Source organism: Eulemur rufifrons, chromosome 7 (assembly GCF_041146395.1).
Source record: "Eulemur rufifrons isolate Redbay chromosome 7, OSU_ERuf_1, whole genome shotgun sequence".
Taxonomy (NCBI): Eukaryota; Metazoa; Chordata; class Mammalia; order Primates; family Lemuridae; genus Eulemur; species Eulemur rufifrons.
The window spans coordinates 143,961,603-143,981,075 of NC_090989.1; the positions used below are offsets into that span (position 1 = coordinate 143,961,603).

The 19,473-nt window shown below is 37.6% G+C and overlaps 1 protein-coding gene across 12 annotated transcripts in view; it reads left to right on the plus strand.

The window, feature by feature from the left end:
- The window catches only part of GOLGA4 (golgin A4), a 120,056-nt gene that overhangs the window by 14,112 nt on the left and 86,471 nt on the right, over nucleotides 1–19,473 (plus strand). For 6 of the 12 annotated variants that reach the window (XM_069475523.1, XM_069475524.1, XM_069475525.1 and 3 more), the window contains exon 3: nucleotides 10,704–10,769. The exons of 3 other annotated variants lie outside the window; for them this stretch is intronic. In XM_069475523.1, coding sequence (XP_069331624.1) covers nucleotides 10,704–10,769 — 66 coding nt within the window. Of the gene's footprint in view, nucleotides 1–5,663; nucleotides 5,763–10,703; nucleotides 10,770–19,473 lie in introns of all 12 variants that reach the window. 3 more of the 12 variants (XM_069475522.1, XM_069475520.1, XM_069475521.1) reach the window with 1 other exon arrangement.

The following is a 19,473-nucleotide window of genomic DNA, read 5'->3' on the forward strand; positions in this document are numbered from 1 at the left end:
GAAATCTAAAAATTACTGAAAATAAGTGATAATACTTTCTCAAGGAATTTCAAAGAAGCTCTTTCACTGGGGAAAGGACTGTTGGTTATTAGAAATAATCAGTCACAATGGCATGTGCTAAATCCTCACCTGGAGAACCCTTAAGGCATCTTTATTGTTTCAAAAACACACTAGTAGATAAAACTTAAAAAAGAGAATTGAGAGTTGTATCTGGGTTCACAAACAAGGTTAACATCCCCAAGGCTGAGAGGGACCGAAGCTCTGGTTCTGGAGGGCTCAGGATTGGGACAAAGGCAGCCCTTTTCAACTGGGATTCTGTGAGAGAATTAAGCCCTGTGGGAAAGGATTTGAATAACTGTTTTCTTAATTCTTCCAAGGATGGTATGAAACTAGTACCAGGCTAGGTACCTAGGAGATACATTAATAGTGGATGCCTTAGGGCTGGAAGTATTCTATGTGGGGGAGTTAGATCTTGTGCTACAAGCTGAGGGCTATTGTGGGATTCCTAGTGCTGGTGACAGGAGGTTGAGGAAAGCTGTTGCTAACTGCTGCCTATAGCTCTCTGTGGCCCATTATGGGAAACTTGCTGTCCTTAGGGAGGCCTTATGACCCAGAACTGAATCAAACCTCACATTGGCTTAATGACTGAATTTGTCATAACCCCTGTCTTGCCACAGGGGAGGAAACCCAAACTGGGGTTCTAGGAGTCAGATTGGTGGAAAGGAGGGATTGGCACAGGAAGAGGGAGAAAGATAATACTTTTCTCAAAATGAACCTGTAAATCGAAATTAGGAAACAAATGCTAAGAAGGCAGCCAGTAAAATAGGAATTAGGATATAAATTTATTACAGATGAAATTAAAATATGAGAGCAATCTGGAACAGATTTTTTTTTAGAGACGAGGTCACACTCTGTTGCCTATGCTAGAGTACTGTAGCACAGTCATAGCTAACTGTATCCTTGAACTTCTGGACTCAAGTGATCCTCCTGTCTCAGTCTCCCAAGTAGCTGAGACTACAGGTGTGCACTGCCATGACCAGCTAATTTTTCTTATTTCTCACTATATTGTCCAGGCTGGTCTCGAACTCCTACACTCAAGCGATTCTCCTGCCTCAGCCTCCTAAAATGCTGAGATTACAGGTGTGAGCTACTGGCCTGGAAAAGACTTTAAAACAACTTTCTTCAGTAAGACAAATGGAGTAATAATTCTTTCAAAACAGCAGAAAATTATGGGGGAAAAAGAAGCTAAAACAAAACTAGACTAGGTAGATATGAAAAAGAACTAATTAGAAATCCTAGAAATCTTGCCTGAGTCTGCTTAAGAAAAAAAAAAAAAAGAAATCCTGGAAATGAAGACAAAAATACTGATATAAACATGTAAATCACAATAAAACTCTTTCTGGTTCCAGTTAAAGGGAAAACTAGGGAATTGAAAAAGAATACTAAGTAATCCCACCAAAAGCACAGACCCAGAAATTAAGAAAAACATAGGCCAGACACAGTGGCTTATGCCTGTAATCCTAGCACTTTGGGAAGCTGAGGGGGGAGGATTGCTTGAGGCCAGGAGTTTGAGACCAGCATGAGCAAGAGCAAGACCCTGTCTCTACAAAAGAAAAATTAGCCAGGTGTGGTGGTGCATGCCTGTAGTCCCAGCACTTGGGAGGCGGAGGCAGGAGGATCGCTTGAGCCCAGGAGTTTGAGGTTGCAGCAAGCTATGATGAGCCACTACACTCCAGCCTGGGTGACAGAATGAGACCCTGTCTCAAAAAAATATGTATATTATATATATAAAATACATGTAGAGTCATGGGCTGCATATTGAAGTTTTGGTCAACAGTGAACTGCTTACATAACAGTGGTCCCATAAAATTATAATGGAGCTGAAAAATTCCTATTGCTTTGTAATGTAGCACAATGCATTACTTATGTGTTTGTGGTGATGCTGGTGTAAACAAACCTACTGCTGCTAGTGGTATAAAAGGATACACTAATGTCCTAGGCCTTCACATTCCCTCACCACTCACTCATCCAGAACAACTTACAGTCCTTGAAGTGTCCTATACAGATGTACCATTTTTTATACTGTATTTTTACTGTATCATTTTTATGTTTAGATATATTTAGATAAATATTTATCATTGTGTTACAGTTGCCTACAATGTTCAGTACAGTAACATGCTGTATAGGTTTGTAGCATAGGAGCAATAGGCCATACCATATAGCCTAGGTAGTAGTGTATCCAGATTTGTGTAAGTACACTCTGTGATGCTCACAGAACAATGAAATCATTTATTAGAATTATTCCCATTGTTAAGTGATGCATGACCGTATACATAAATATTAATATATATGTGTATATGTATGTATACGTATGAGAGTAAGAGACATGGAGGATAGATTGAAAGCCTTCAACACACAACTGCTAGGAGTTGCCAACAGTCTTCATGAGTGTTCAGACACACACAGCTTCAGTCAGTGTTAGTTCAACTGATGGCTTCAGTGGGGGACCGCACAGAAGAGGTGAGTTAAGTCCTTAGAAGATTTGGATTAGAAATTGAACAGAGTTTGAGAGAGATTGATTTGAGATAAAATCTTAGTGACAATATTTGAGACCCAGTGCTTGTGAGACTTTTACAGGCATAAGAAGCAAATAACAAGGATAACTGTGGGAACAAAGACTTCTTAGGCTTTGAGGTGACTATCAAGAGACAGTAATTTTGATACACTTTGCTTTTGCTGGGGCTGGGGCCATAGTGTAGATTTTGGTTTGAGAGCATCTTTTGAAATGGTGGTCATTTTTCTATACTGGGCATCAGCTTTTGTGGTTTTCTTTTAAAATTTCAAATATGCTCCGTGTGACCGGGGGCATGGTGGCTCACATCTGCTAATCCAAGCACTTTGGGAGGCTGAGGTGGGAGGATCTCTTGAGGCCAGGAGTTCAAGACCAAATACACTCCTATGAAATTTTGAATTGTTTACAAGTTTGGACAAGAGTGACTTTATTTAAAAAATTAACTTTGGAAGCCTAGGAAGAATGAATTTTTATAGGATTTTACTTAAAATTAACATCCATTCAAAGGATGATCTTTCTGAGTTCCAGGAGAGTAAGATTTTCAAGAGTAGAAACTTGGATGGCATAATTCCCTAGAGCCAAACATTTAGCATATTTTATGTTAGGCAGGGATCAAATCTGCAGTGGCAGATACAGGCCAGAAGGGCAGTTCTTAGGGGTGGAGAAGCCGGGGACCAATCAGGGGAAGGGCTGCAGGAAAACACAGAACACCCGACAGTCACGTATATCAACCATCTGGTAACATCCCACACTTCCCATAAGCCCTCCCCTGGACCAGGCCAATAAAAGGAAACGCCCTGTTAAGGAGTCCTTAACATCTTTCTCCACTCATGGAGACTGACCCATTCCTCTCTCTGGAATGTATTTTCACTTTGTATAGCTTTCTTCCTTTTTCTGCAATGAAAGCTGTGGTGTAGAATTGCTTCCTGTCTGTGTTCACTCCATCACACCAGCCCCGCTTGCGATTCTTCCAAACAAGGAGCCAAAGAACCAGGACAACATTTCTCTTTCAAAAACCCAATCCTGACATTTTAGTATACTGCTAAATTTAGAATTTAGTATAAAGTCAATTCTTGAATCCATCCAAGAAGTACCAGTTATTAATATAAGACAAAAGACTGAAAAGTATTTTTCGTATCCACAGTTATTAATGGTCTCTAACCTAGGACCAGAAAAAGAGTTAGTGAAGGCTCTAGTTAGTATCCATAACCCCACAGTACTGAGATGAAAGTGTATGTTCTTAAGCTTTTGCAGACATTTTCAGATATTAGTTCTTTGTTATATATTACACAATATATATTATTTGTTTGTTTTTTGAAATGGGGTGTTGCTATGTTGCCCAGGCTCGTCTTGAAACCAGGGCTCAAGTAATCCTCCTGTCTCAGCCTCTTCACATAATATATTATGTAACTCTATATTACATAATGCATTAATTGCTAAGTTAATGTTGCAAAGATTCATTTTTACAAGTTTTTATTTTGAAATAATTATAGATTCATAGGAAGTTCTAAAAATTTTTGAGGAGGAGGGGGCCCTGTATACCCTCACCCATTTCCCCCGGTAGTAGCATCTTGTATAGTTATAGTACACTATCCAAACGAGGAAATTGACATTGGTGAACTGTGACATCCACAGAGCTTATACACATTGTAGCACTTTTACATGCAGTCATCCTGTTTGTGTGTGTGTGTGTAGTTCTAAGCAGTTTTGTCACGTGTGGATTTATGTAACTTCTCCCATCAAAAAATTTATTTTAATTATAATTTCTTGTACATCTAATTCATGATTATGTTAGTATTTTGGTCTTTAGTATACAGTTTCTGAAAGAAAACTAAAGCACAGAAGAGAATACATACCAAAAGGACTAGTGTAAAAGAATTTATCTGTAAAACTTATCATAAATTTCCGTTTCAAAAGTTATTTCTAGGCCGGGCGCGGTGGCTCACGCCTGTAATCCTAGCACTCTGGGAGGCCGAGGCGGGTGGATCGCTCAAGGTCAAGAGTTCGAGACCAGCCTGAGCGAGACTCCGTCTCTACTAAAAATAGAAAGACATTATATGGACAACTAAAAATCTATATAGAAAAAATTAGCCGGGCATAGTGGCGCATGCCTGTAGTCCCAGCTACTCGGGAGGCTGAGGCAGTAGGATCGCTTAAGCCGAGGAGTCTGAGGTTGCTGTGAGCTAAGCTGACGCCACGGCACTCACTCTAGCCTGGGCAACAAAGTGAGACTCTGTCTCAACAAAAAAAAAAAAAAAAAAAAAGTTATTTCTGTATATATTTTGGAGAAAAATAATGTGTATAAGTACAAATAAATGATTATTTAAAGCTTTTTGTGTTTTATCATTGCTATACATTTTCATGCGATCTTTTTGAATATATAAAAATGAATGGCTCAATATTTATGATGTTATACTAAGGCTTTGTGTTTTTTACCATGTATTTTTTTAACCCACTTTACTGAGGTGTGATTGACATGTAAAAAGCTGTACATATTTAAAGTATACAACTTCATGAGTTTGAGGAAAAGTATGTATCTGTAAAACCATCACCACCATCAAGGACCTGGACATATCTGTTTCCTCCCATACCCATTATTATTATTTTTTTCGTTATTATTATTGGTAAGAACACTTAACATAAGGTCTACCCTCCTAGAAAATTTTAAGTATACAATACAGTATTGTTAGTTGTAGGCATTATGCTATATAGAAGATCTCTGGAACTTATTTATCTTGCATATCTGAAACTTTTTACCCTCATATATTGTTTTTTTATTGGTATGAATTTTTATGCCAAATTGCCAGACATGCTGTGTGCCATGGTTTCTGTTGCATATATTATTTGTATGCCAGTAAACAAGTTGTTTATAAGTTGGGCTTTGAAACCCCAAAGTTATCAATTCACCTCCATTCCTGACCTTTCTCTGCAGCTTATTATTTCTGTGGGTGGGATGGTAGTGGTGGTGGTGATGGTCATTATAGTGTTTTGCATGCTGTGTGGTGAAAACACTTTACAACATGCCGTTATGATTTGTTTTTCATCATTTGTTTTATTTTTATACCTCTGCTTATTACACTGAATGAGACAGCTACTAGCCGGGATGATAGCAGAGCCTGCTTTTCTCTCTGAGTATACTATCTTTGCTTTGGATTCCTCCATACAACCTAAAACACAGAGTGACAGTGTGGTGAGTCCTTCCACCGCTTTTTGCATTCCCTTTGTGGGGAAGCAAAGTAATTTGACAATTGTAGAAACAAATCTCATGTTGCTCATCACTTACCATCTCTCAAAGCGTCTTCAGTGTCTTGTTGCTCTAACCTTGCTCTAAAATATCAGAGAGTAAATTGCTGAATTCTGATGGCTGGTGTGCTTCCTGGTGGCTTTTTAACAGCAACAAAATAACACTGTTTTCACTAATGTATACAGTGAAGGCTGCCTTCACTTAGTCTAAACTCTTAAGTTTTCTCCGTAGGGAATGTTTGCTTGTTAACTAAAAAAAGTTATGCAACGCTAGAAATCTCTGTTCTACTGTTAGGAAGAGGCCAAGAATATTTTGAGATGTGCCTCACATTTTCCGGGGGGAAAATGTATTGTTATGTAAATCCATACTTAAACAACATTGAATAGGTAGGTGGATTCTACTGTAGCAAATAATAACATCTTATTTTGCAATTATCAGTTTTTTGTGTTAAACATCTGAAAAGAAATAATTGTCTCATTTGTTTTCAACTGATTGAATTCACAGTTTTGAATCTTATATATAATTTCATTTGGGGAAAGTAGATATTTTTCTATTTTAAAATATCTGGTAAGTTCATAATTTAGCAAGTTAAAATTTAGAGATGTTTGCCCAGGAAGGCTAGCTTTTGATGTTAGCTTGGACACTGACTGAACTAGGATTGAGATTTTTCTAAATAATAAGAATTCATTTAACCTATTTGGTAGCTGGTGATGAAAGAATATTTCTTAAACCATGTAGCCAGTAAAGACTTGGTATGTGTATGGCCAGTAGCAATCTTTTTTTTTTTCACCCCACCCGTAGCAATCTTAAATTACATTCTAAACTTGGTTTCAGGAAAGAAAGCAACTAGGGTGAAAATGAGATTTCTAGTGATGCCTTAGCTTTATGCTTCATGTAGTAGTAATAGAAAATGATTTTTTAAAAAAGAAAAACTTCTCCTAGGCTCACTTCTGTAAGTACATAAAAGTCATTTGTATCGTGTACCTATTTTGTTGTAGAAAATGCTATTACCATAAAAGTTGAGGTTTTAGAACTATTTAAAAATAATTTAAGAAAAGTGTTCTTTAAATTTTGATTTTTTTTTTGTGATAAAAGCTATTTCTCCTCATGGAACAAAGGGAAACCCATATCAGAATAAAAAATTAGTGACTGTTTCATTCCATTATGAGTTCACCAGGTGCTGACTTTTCCTTAATTCAGTTTTTTAAAAAATGCATCTCTTTACCCCAATTCTAAAAATTGCCTTCTCCTTAGTGCTCAGCAGTCAATAAAATTGTAGTTGAAAGATTGAAAAAAAATGCAATTAAAGACAAATCTGGCAGGGAACTTGTGTGTGCTTTTAAGTTAAATATACTTTAAAAGGGTTTTCCTGTTAGTCTAAGAATTTCCTTCAATAGAAAGTATTGGTGATTTTTGAGTATTGACATGTATTGAGCTAGTTCTTCAGGCTTGTCTGTGAGAGAAGGCCTTCAGAGGCTTATTCTGAGGGAAGTGACTGCACAAGGACTTTTGAAATGTTTGAAATGGCAGAGAACAGGAAGGTAAAAGTTAATTCATATAGGCAAAATGTTAGATTCTGGGGATCAAGATGAAAATGCAGGGTCCTGTTCTCTGAGAGTTTATAGTTTAATATACAGACAAAGATGTCAATAGACACTTATAGTACAAAGGAATTAAGGTTTCGTAGAAGAAAATGCAGGCCTAGGGAATGTGCTAGCCCCCCGGGCAAGTCATATTGGAAAGTTGAAAGATGAACAAGAGTTTGGTTGGCAGAAATGGAGAAGGCATTACAGATTGTGACAAAATCTCTAATTTTGCATCTAGAGATTCCTAATTTAAATTTACAGGGTAGATTGGAACAATACTTTCCTTAGTTGTCCAGCATTTATTTAGATATATGATGTAATACATAAACTGAAATATATATGTGGAGAGGGGAAGTTTTTAAATATTGTTCTGTGTGTGTTTGATAGGGTAATATTTCAAACACTGTAGAGTAGCTTTTTTGTATGGACTGCAGTCATGTGTCAAGTCATTTACTTATTAATAGAATATGGACTGTCTTGCCACTCTTCCTCTTAACCTAAATATTTTATGGAGCTATTTTCTTTCTCCATAATGTAATTGTCTATTACTTTTCAATATACTGACTGGCCAAGAGAAGTGTTGATTTCTGTAAAGTATATTTTGTAATTTATAGTGTGAAGTGTAGTATATTTGTAGAGCTAGAAAGCATTCATTGTGATGTTACACAGATATATGCCATGTGTATAATTTGAAATGGCAGAGAACAGGAAGGTAAAAGCTAGTTCCTATGTTCTCCCAATCTTTCTTCCCTATATAACTTTAAGGAAATAGACTGATAAAATTTGATAACTTTTTATTTTAGAGGGAAGAAAAGGCACTTAAATTCTATTTATTTATTTATTTATTTATCGATTGATTATAGAGTGGAGTTTCGCTCTTGCTCAGGCTGCTCTTGAACTCCTGACCTAAAACGATCCTCCAACCTTGGCCTCCCAGAGTGCTAGGATTACAGATGTGAGCCACTGCATGCAGCCAAAATTTATTTTTATTAGAGAAAAGTTCAAACATATTACAAAAGTAGAAATAGTTGTAGTAGTGGTATAAGAATCCCCTCCCCACCGAAATCCATTACCCAATATCAGTAATTAATAACTCATGGTTGTCGTGTTTTATTTATTACCACCCTTCCCCCACATTTCCCTAACCACACCACTACTACCCTCCCTATACACACAGCTGTTCCCACCCTCCCCCATTAGATATTTGAAGCAATTTCAGAAATCCTATTCCATCTATAAACATTTTGGTATATGTCTCTAAAAGATAAAGACTAAAAATACATAACCACGGTACAGTTATCACACCTAAAAATTAATAATCTCTTACTGTCAAATACCTAATCAGTGTTCAAAAATTTGAGAACACATTTGCAAAGCTGAGCTCCTCCACTTTTATTTAAGAATTAGTGGCTCAGGCTGGGCGCGGTGGCTCACGTCTGTAATCCTAGCACTCTGGGAGGCCGAGGAGGGAGGATCGCTCAAGATCAGGAGTTCAAGACCAGCCTGAGCAAGAGCGAGACCCCCATCTCTACTAAAAATAGAAAGAAACTAGCTGGACAACTACAAATATTAGAAAAAATTAGCTGGGCATGGTGGCGCATGCCTATAGTCCCAGCTACTCAGGAGGCTGAGGCAGAAGGATTGCTTGAGCCCAGGAGTTTGAGGTTGTTGTGAGCTAGGCTGACGCCATGGCACTCTAGCCAGGGTGACAGAGCAGGACTCTGCCTCAAAAATAAATAAATAAATAAAATAAAATAAAATTAAAAAAAAAAAAAAGAATTAGTGGCTCAGCCAGGCGCAGTGGCTCACAGCTGTGATCCTAGCACCCTGGGAGGCCGAGGCAGGTGGATCACTTGGAGTCAGGAGATTGAGACCAGTCTGAGCAGGAGCAATGCCCGCCTCTACTAAAAATAGAAAAAAATAGCTGGCCGTGGTGGCATGTGGCTATATCCCAGCTCCTTGGGAGGATGAGGCAGGAGGATCACTTGAGCCCAGAAATTGGAGTCTGCAAGTGCGTTATGATGATGCCACTGCACTCTAGCCAGGGTGATAGAGTGAGACTCTGTCTCAAAACAAAACAAAACAAAAAACAGAGTTAGTGGAGCATACTGGTAATCGAAGCACTTTGGGAGGCCAAGGTGGAAGGATCACTTCAGGCCAGGAGTTTGAAACCAGTCTGAGCAACATAGTGAGACCCTGTCTCTACAAAAAAAAGAAAAAATTAGCCAGGTGTGGTGATGGGTCCCTATAGTCCCAGCTACTCAGGAGGCTGAGGTAGAAGAATTGCTTGAGCCCAGGAGTTTGAGGTTGCAGTGAGCTATGATTACGCTACTGTACTCTAGCCAGGGCAACAGAGCAAAACTCCGTCTCAAAAAAAAAAAAGAGTTAGGTCAGATATTTGACCTTTTCTTGGTCAGCTCTGTTGAGGTAAGGAGAAATGCATTATTTAACTACCAAGTTACTAAAACATAGTGGCTAGTATTTGGTAGAATGCTTTTGTTTAAAACATGGAGGTTATTTTTTTTTTTCCTCCTCCTCCGCCTCCCAATGGAGGTTATTTTATCATGAGCTATTTCTATAGCTCTAATTTTAGTTAGACGTTTAGTATATTATAAATGCAATGTAGAATTCTGAATCTCAAAGAATCTCATTCATTATCATGAAATCTATGCCAGTATGATGTAATCAGTAGAATGTTGCTTAACTTGGAGCTTTTGCCCTACCAACAGAACAAAACAAAACTCTTTCCCATGTGGAAGAAGAGATTTTTAATTATAAGTTTTTCTGAAAATTATCACAACAATTTCATTTAGATTGCTGGCTTCAAACGAATGAGGCATTTTCGTTTTTTCTTATCAAGATAGTTTTCAGAGCTTAGCCCAAATAATTTTAATTTGAATACTATTTTATTGTAGGCAAAAATTGACATTATTTATTTTTCTGGATAGTTTTCTATTTGAATGAGATTTGCTAATTGAATCGCTGATGTTGATTTTTATCGTGGGGGAAAAAAATCTAGGAATGTAACGGTAAGAGGTATGTGATTAGCTTGAAATAGATTGTGCTACATACTAATATCTGCTTAGTTCTATATATTACCACAAAATGAATTTTCTGAGATACTTACCATACTACAGCAGTTTTGCCTTGCATGAAAACATTCTAATAAATGAACAATTACTAATTTTGTTTAATAGATAAATGTATATAATAGGTCTTAGTACTTAGAGTTTGTTCTTAACAGTTTTAAAGCTTTAGTTTTTTGTTCTTTTTCTTTACGATGTATTTTTCTTTTTCTTAGAATGCATCTACCCAGGCTACAAAATCTCCCGATAGTGTTAATGGAAGTGAACCAACTACTCCTCAGGTCTGTTACTAATATTTTAAAAATTAAGTCATTTCAGATTGTTGGTCAGTCTATATTATTAGCATTTGACTTTACATTGAAACAATGATGGCTAAACATTTGATACAACATGTATGATAAATACAGGTTTGTTCATGGTTTCTTGGAAAAAATTTTAAATGAAAGCAAAATTTTATTTTCATTTAATACATTTATGCAGTGAAGTGAAAATATTTTGAAAAAATGAAATCTGACTTTATAGTTATCAAAGATTATACAGTTAGCCATATTGAGAAACATGTTTGAGTTATGTAATCTTGGAAGGGTAATATGAGGGAGTGGGATTTCTTTTAAAGTTTGCTCCAATGCAGAATATTCTGCTACTAGAGAATTTAGAATTTTTTTTTTTTTGAGACAGGTTCTTGCTCTGTAGCCTGGGCTAAAGTGCAGTGATGTGATCATAGCTCACTGCAACCTCAAACTCCTGGGCTCAAGTGATCCTCCTGCTTCTGCCTCCTGAATAGCTGGGACTACAGGTGTGCATCCCCACGCCCAGCTAATTTTTCTATTTTTTGTAGAAACAGGATCTCACTCTTGCTCAGGCTGGTCTCAAACTCCTGTTCTCAAGTGATCCTCCCGCCTCAGTCTCCCAAAGTACTAGGATTACAGGTGTGAGCCACCGGGCCTGACCAGAAATATCTTCAATTTAAAAAAGTTATTTGGAGGCTGGGGCTTGAGTGACATTCTTTTGAACACTTCCAAAAAAGAAAGAACAAAATCATAATGACATCAGTGTCTGAGAGGAACATCTGTTTGCTTTGCTTTTAGTAATGACTCTTACCATAATCATAGCAGTTCTCAGTAGTTTCTATTGTAGAATAGTAATGTTTCTAATTCTGTGAACCCAGGGCATGAATTTAGACAGTTTGATTTGTAAGCTAAATGATTTGCAAACTAAATTACATAACATCCTGAAATATTGTCTAGCAAATGTATAAATTATAGCTTCTCAAACTCCATGGATGAGTCACCTGCGAGCTTAGATCCTCATCTCTTTCAGTGTGACTGGTTAGGTTCTAGGGACAACCAGAGCCCCTGGGTCTGTTCTTTGGCCTTAGTAAATCCTATGACCTCTACAAATATATCATTTTCTATAAGTGCCTTGAGGTAGGGGTAAAATATTGAGAGGCACCAATCTAAACAGTACCATACTGCCACAGTCCCCAACCCCTGTGCCGAGGACTGGTACTGGTCCGTGGCCTGTTAGGAACCAGGCTGCACAGCAGGAGGTGAGCAGTGGGCAAGCAGGTGAAGCTTCTTTCTGTATTTAAGCTGCTCCCCATTGCTTATATCACCACCTGAGCTCTGCCTCCTGTCAAATCAGTGGCGTATTAGGTTTTGCATTATGGTGAGTTATATAATTATGTCATTATATATTACAATGTAATAATAATAGAAATAAAGTGCACAATAAATGTAATGCCCCTGAATCATCCCCAAACCATCCCCACCCACCCCCCAATCCATGGAAAAATTGTCTTCCTTGAAACTTGTCCCTGGTGCCAAAAAGGTTAGGGACTGTTGCTATACTGAATGTATCCAGTGATCTTTAAAGAGAAGTATTAAAGAATATTATTAAAGTGCTTATTTTCTTCTCTTGTAGGATAGTATAAAAGTCTAAATATAGTTATGAATACGGAAACTAGAATGAATGATAATCAGCTTTATAACAAATTCAGGAGAGTTTTAATTGAGGTGAAGAATGAATGTGGGTGATATTCAGGAAGTAAGCTCACTAAGGCTTAAAAACAATTACAAAGATTTTCTTAAAAAATAGTAATGAGTAGCATTTAATGAGTGTTTACTGTGTGTTAGGCATTATGTTAAGTATTTTACATATATGATCTCATTAATTTTTATAACAAGGAGATACCTTTACTCAGAGTTTACTTTTATTTTAAACAACTTTCTGACAAGTTGGTTTTTGGGTTTAGCAAATTAGGAACCATGTATATACATGATGTGGGCAGAATGCTTGCTGTGGTTGAGCATATTGATAGCAACAGGAAATCATAGTTGATACCAAGGTAAAAGACATGCCAAAAAGCAAGCCCTAGAGTTCATAAAACATAGCAGCTTGTGGACCCTCTTATTATTGGGGCAAAATACCCACACAGATTGAACATCCCTAATTTGAAAATCTGAAATGCTCCAAACTCTGAAACTTTTTGAGTACTGACATGATGCCACAAGTAGAAAATTCTGCATCTGACCTTATGTGATGTGTCTCAGTCTAAACGTACAGTTTATTCAGCATGTACAATGTACAGTTTAATTAGCATCCCCAAGGGAAAAAAGACTCTCCCAGTTCCCTTTGACTGCAATATTACCTTTTTCATTAACACCCAGATTCCCCCACATAAGCATACCCACAAAGGGTAATAAAATTATAAAATTGAGTGTGTGCAGGCTGGCCGTGTCAATGGTAAGTTCCCCATGATGTCCCACATGGGGCTAAGACCTGTGTGCATTACTCACTGTTTTTTTGCTTATTCTCTGCTCTGCGGTATAATAATGTTGAAAATGTCAAAAGAGCCTGCAGGCACCCCTATGGATAACAGTGATAAGAAAACAAGGAAGCATTTATGTTTTTCTATAGCACAGAAAATCAAACTGTTGGAGAAACTGGACAAGCAGTGTCAGTATGAAACATCTTACTGAACAGGATGGTGTTGGAGTGACCACCATGCATGACCTGAACAAACAGAAAGATAAACTGTTGAAGTTCTGTACTGAAAATGATAAACAGAAGTTAATTAGAATTGGAAAACACCACATACATGTAAAAATGAGGATCTCAATCATGTATTGAAATTTGGATCTGTCAGTGTTGCAGTGAACACAGGCTACTTAAATATGGCATGAAATAAGCAAAGATCTATCACAGTGAACTGAAAATTGAAGGGAACTGTGAATGTTCAACAGGCTGGTTGCAGAAATTCAAGAAAGACATGGCATTAAATTTTTAAAGATTTGTAGTGATAAAGCATCTGCTGATCATGAAATGGTGGAGTTCATTGGCAAGTTTGCCAAGGTCATTGCTAGCCTGTAATGCTAATGAAACATCATTTTGGTGGCCTTATTGCCCTAGAGAAACACTGATTGAGGCTGATGAGACAGCCCTTCCAGGAATTTAGGATGTCAAGGACAGAATAACTATGCTGGAGTGTGCTAATGCAATAGTTATACATAAGTGAAAATTTGCTGTGATAGGCAAAAGCTTGCATTCTCACAGTTTTCAAGGAGTGAATTTCTTACCAGTCCATTAGTATGCTAACAAAATGCATAAATCACCAGGGACATCTTTTCTGATTGGTTTCACAAACATTTTGTACCATTGGTTAATGCTTACTGCAAGGAAGCTAGACTGGATGACAACTGCAAGATTTTGTTATGCCTTGACAACTGTTCTGCTATACCCCAGCTGAAATTCTCCTGAAAAATAATGTTTGTGCCATGTATTTTCCTCCAAATGTGACTTCCTTAATTCAGCCGTGTGACCCAGGGTATCCTTAGATCAATGAAGAGTAAATATAGAAACTTTCTTGAATACCTTGCTAGTAGCAGTGAACAGAGGTGTAGGTGAAGAAGGATTTCAAAGGGAATTTAGCATGAAGGATGCTGTTGCCAATATTTGGAACACAGTGACTAAAGACACAGTTGTGCATGCCTGGCACAACCTCTGACATGAGATTGTGTTTAGTGATGATAATGAACGAAGTAGTGACCAATGATTCCACGTGTCAAGTGAGAAAAAAATGATGTCTGACCTTAACATTTGTTTAAAAGAAAAAACCTTCAGAGTCCCTCAGTAGGCTGGAAGAAGTAGATATTGAAGAAGTTTTTAACATCGATAATGAGGCTCCAGTTGTTCATTCACTGACCGACACTGAAGTAGCTGAAATGGTTCTGAATCAAGGTCATCATGATAATAGTGACAATGAAGATGACGTTATCACTGCAGAAAAAGTGCCTATAGACGACATGGTGAAAATGTGTGATAGGCTTTTTGAAGGACTAGATCAGTGTGCATTCATAGCAGAACAAGAATTATGTCATTTTGTAAAATCAAAGAGAGACTTCTAAGACAAAAACCACTGTTAGTGAGGCAGATGATTCTGGAGGAAACATTTAAAAAAGCCATTTAGCAGAATGCCTCCTCATCCCTAGAGAACCCATTTCTTGGTCCCTCAACTGCTTTTGATGCTGCTTCTCACCTGCAAAACGAAAATACAGTATACAATAACCTTTTAATCAAAACACAGCATTGTAGGTGGAGACTAAAACTTAGCATTGTTTGTTGTTGCTGTTTAATAGCTGATACAGATATTCTGCTGATGCTACTGTGTTGTTTAGTTACCCTGAATGCATTAGTTTTTCACTGTATTAATGGTATGCCATATCTTTTACTGTTAAGTACTTATGTGTGAATTAGTGTAAGAAAATGATTGCTTATTGGTAGCATATTAGTTCAGAGTCAAACCACAGATTGTCCACATGGGTAGCTGACATAGTGACACTTTTGCTTTCTGATGGTTCAGTGTATATAGACTTTGTTTCATGTGCAAAATTATTACAAATATTATATAAAATTACCTTTAGGCTATCTGTATAAGGTGTATATGAAACACAAATGAATTTTGTGTTTATACTTGGGTCCCATCTCCAAGATATTATGTATATGCAAATATTCCAAAATCTGAAAAAAATCTGGAATCTGAAACATTTATGTTCTAAGCTTTTCAGATAAGGCATATTTAACCTGTATAAATCAATTGATTTGGCACATAATATAATAATTGCGGCAGGAGTGTCATTAAAAAAGGATTATTCATTGTCTTTTTTTTCTTTGTACCCCCAAGCTCCTATTGTCTTTAAGAAGGCAAAAAGTGTGTATGTATTTCAGAAAAATTAATGTTAAAAACAGTTAACTTTTAAAGTGTTGTTTAATGCAGTTCATAAAATTCAGCTAATCAAAAGGATTCATTCATTTATTTATTTCCAAAGGAATGCTTTATTCCAAACAGACTTATAAAACCTCAGATATTTGAAAACAACTTGTATATGTCACCTTATAATAGAGAAAAATACATTTTGCAAAACAGTTGATGTATTCCTCTTTATAGAGCATTCCTCTTTATCTGGTAATCTGTAAAATAATTTCATGGATCATAGATTTAGTATTTAGGGGTTTAGGAGGAATCTAGGATTTCATAATACCCTTTTATTGTATAGATGAGAAATCAGGCATGAAATCTTAAATTATTTGGCCAAGTAGAAGTGACTAGTTATTGACAGTGTTATGGAATTATCACAGGTAGAGACAAAACACTACTCTATCCAGCTATAATTTTTTGCCATATATTGTTATATATTAACAGTTTATATGCTGTTAAAATGAGAACTGAATTTTATTAAATAAAGTAAAATATAGGGATTTAAATGATCTCTCTCATATGCTATTATATTTTTAATTATGGGGAAAATTCTTGTTTTGAAAAATGTATGAGTTTTTTTTTTTTTTTTGAGTCAGAGTCTCGCTCTGTTGCCTGGGCTAGAGTGAGTGCCGTGGCATCAGCCTAGCTCACAGCAACCTCAAACTCCTGGGCTTAAGCGATCCTACTGCCTCAGCCTCCCAAGTAGCTGGGACTACAGGCATGCGCCACCATGCCCGGCTAATTTTTTCTATATATGTTTTTAGTTGTCCATATAATTTCTTTCTATTTTTAGTAGAGACAGGGTCTCGCTCTTGCTCAGGCTGGTCTCGAACTCCTGACCTCGAGCGATCCACCCGCCTCGGCCTCCCAGAGTGCTAGGATTACAGGCGTGAGCCACCACGCCCGGCCACAGGAGTTTTTTAATATAAGAAAGTATAAGAGTATTACAGTTGAATTTTTTGTTGCTATTTTCTGAATACTTCTTCCCTTTCCCTTTCCCTTTCCTCTTTCTTTCCTTTTTTTTTTTTTTTCGTTTGTTTTTGAGATAGGGTCTCGCTCTGTCACCTAGGCTGGAGTGTAGTGACCTCATTATAGCTCACTGCAACCTCCAACTCCTGGGCTCAAGTGACCCTCTCACCTCAGCTTCCTGAGTAGCTGGGACTACAGGTGTGCTCCACTACACTGAGCTAATTTTCTATTTTTTGTAGAGACGGGGCCTCGCTCTTGCTCAGGCTGGTCGTGAACTCCTGGCCTCAAGTGATCCTTCTGCCTCTGCCTCCCCAAATGCTAGGATTATAAGCGTTAGCCATCATGCCCGGCCTCCTTTTTCTTTTATTTTAAACAGTTTATTATGAAAAATTTTAAATGTACAGAAAAGTTAAAGAACTTTATAGTAGACATCTCTATACACACCATCTATATTCTACCATTGATACTTTACCATACTTCTTTATTAGAAATATGTCCATCTAACCTTTCTTCTATCCATCCCTCTATCTGTCCCTCAATCCACCTTACTTTTCTTTTTTTTTTTTTTTTTTGAGACAGAGTGTCGCTTTGTTGCCCAGGCTAGAGTGAGTGCCGTGGCGTCAGCCTAGCTCACAGCAACCTCAAACGCCTGGGCTTAAGCAATCCTACTGCCTCAGCCTCCCAAGTAGCTGGGACTACAGGCATGTGCCACCATGCCCGGCTAATTTTTTTTTTTTTTCTATATATATTTTAGTTGGCCAGATAATTTCTTTCTATTTTTAGTAGAGACGAGGTCTCGCTTATTGCTCAGGCTGGTCTCAAACTCCTGACCTTGAGCGATCCACCCGCCTCGGCCTCCCAGAGTGCTAGGATTACAGGCGTGAGCCACCGCGCCCGGCCCCACCTTACTTTTCTGATGCATTTCTTTATAATGAACGGGGTTGTGAGGAAGAGGGGTGTTCAGTTGCCTCAGTTTTTTGGTTGAGACAGAGTCTCACTCTGTTGCCCTGGGTAGAGTGCAGTGGTGTTATTGTAGCTCACTGCAACCTCCAACTCCTGGGCTCTAAGCCATCCTTCTGCCTCAGCCTCCTGGGTAGCTGGGGCTACAGGTGTGGCCACAACACCCTGCTGGGTTTTTTTTTTTTCCTTTCTTTTTGGTAGAGATGGGGGGTCTCATTCTTGCTCGGGCTAGTCTCGAACTCCTGAGCTCAAGCAATCCTTCTGCCTCGGCCTCCCAGAGTGCTAGGATTACAGGTGTGAGCCACTATGCCCAGCCTTTTTGATGCATTTCAAAGTGACTTGCACGTAACAGTGTACTTCCGCCTAATATTTCAGCCTATATATCATTAACTGGAGGTCAATATTTATATTTTCTTTCTTGAAGTAAAATTTATATGCAATGAAACATACAAACCTTAAGTGTGCACTGACTATTTTCGCAAATGTATGTGCCAAACACTTAAAGCAAACTCATGCAGAGATTATAGAACTTTATCAGTACTGCATGAAGTTCCTTCATGGTCCTCCGTCCCAAAGGCAACCACTGTTAATTTTTTATGTCTTATCACAAATTAGTTTTGCTTATTATAGAACTTTATATAAGTGACATCAAATAGCATGTACTCTTTTGTGGAAGATTTCTGTCATTCAGCATCATATTTTTGAGATTTCATTCACGTGGTTGTAATTATCAGTAGTTTGTTCTTTTTTATTGCTTAGTAATATTCCTTCGAATGACTGTTCTGCAGTTTGTTTACCTATTCACTTATTCATGGACACCTGGGCTGTTTTTGGCTATTATGAATAAAACTACCAGTTCAGCTGGACATGGTGGTGCATGCCTGTAGTCCCAGCTACTCAGGAGGCTGAGGCAGGAGGATCTCTTGCACACAGGAATTTGAGGCTACAGTGAGCTATAACTGTGCCGCTGCACTCTAGCCTGGTTGACAGAGTGAGACCTCATCTCTAAAAAAAAAAAAAAAAACAAACCAAACCAAATTATTAGGCACATTATTTTAGAAGTCATCTTGTGGATGTAAGTTTTCATTTTTTCCCTTTTCAAGTGCTGTTGATTGTGTACTAATACTTTTTCATGATTTCTAGAATAACATGTGTTGTATATATACAATGATGTGTTTTGATACATATTTTGACCAAGTGTTGAGTCTTTCAATATCTCCCATTAGATCATTATTAACATATTGCCAGGTTAAGGTTCAACTTAACAAATGTGTACTAAGTACATAGTTTGTGGAAAGCACTGTTGCAAGGCTATAGAGAGAAAGAGAATATGGATCCTGTTCTAAAAGAACATGAAGTCTATTGAGTCAGAACATGAACTAAGGTGAGTCAGAGGGTGCATGTGTAGCAGACATGATGATAGGAAAACTTATTTAGTGCTTATACATCAAAGCACTATTCTAGGTATTTTAAATGTTTTCACTCATTTAATCCTCACAACAATCCTACTAGGGTAGTACAGTTTCTATTCCCATTTTACAGATGAGGAAATTGAAACACAGAGGTCTTAAAGTTAGTTAAGTGGTAAAGTTGGGATTCAGATCAGGGAGTTTTGTCAGAGTCTGTTCTTAACCACTGTGCTTTATTGTCTCTGTAATTATTCTGGGGCATAAAAAATTAAGTTAGCTGTCACGCCAACATGTACATAACTAATGGTGAGTCAGATGCACTCAGTGCTGTAGTAGTGGTCCTGGTAAAGTACTTAAGTCATAAAGAATCGTCATATCTGATGGAGGAGA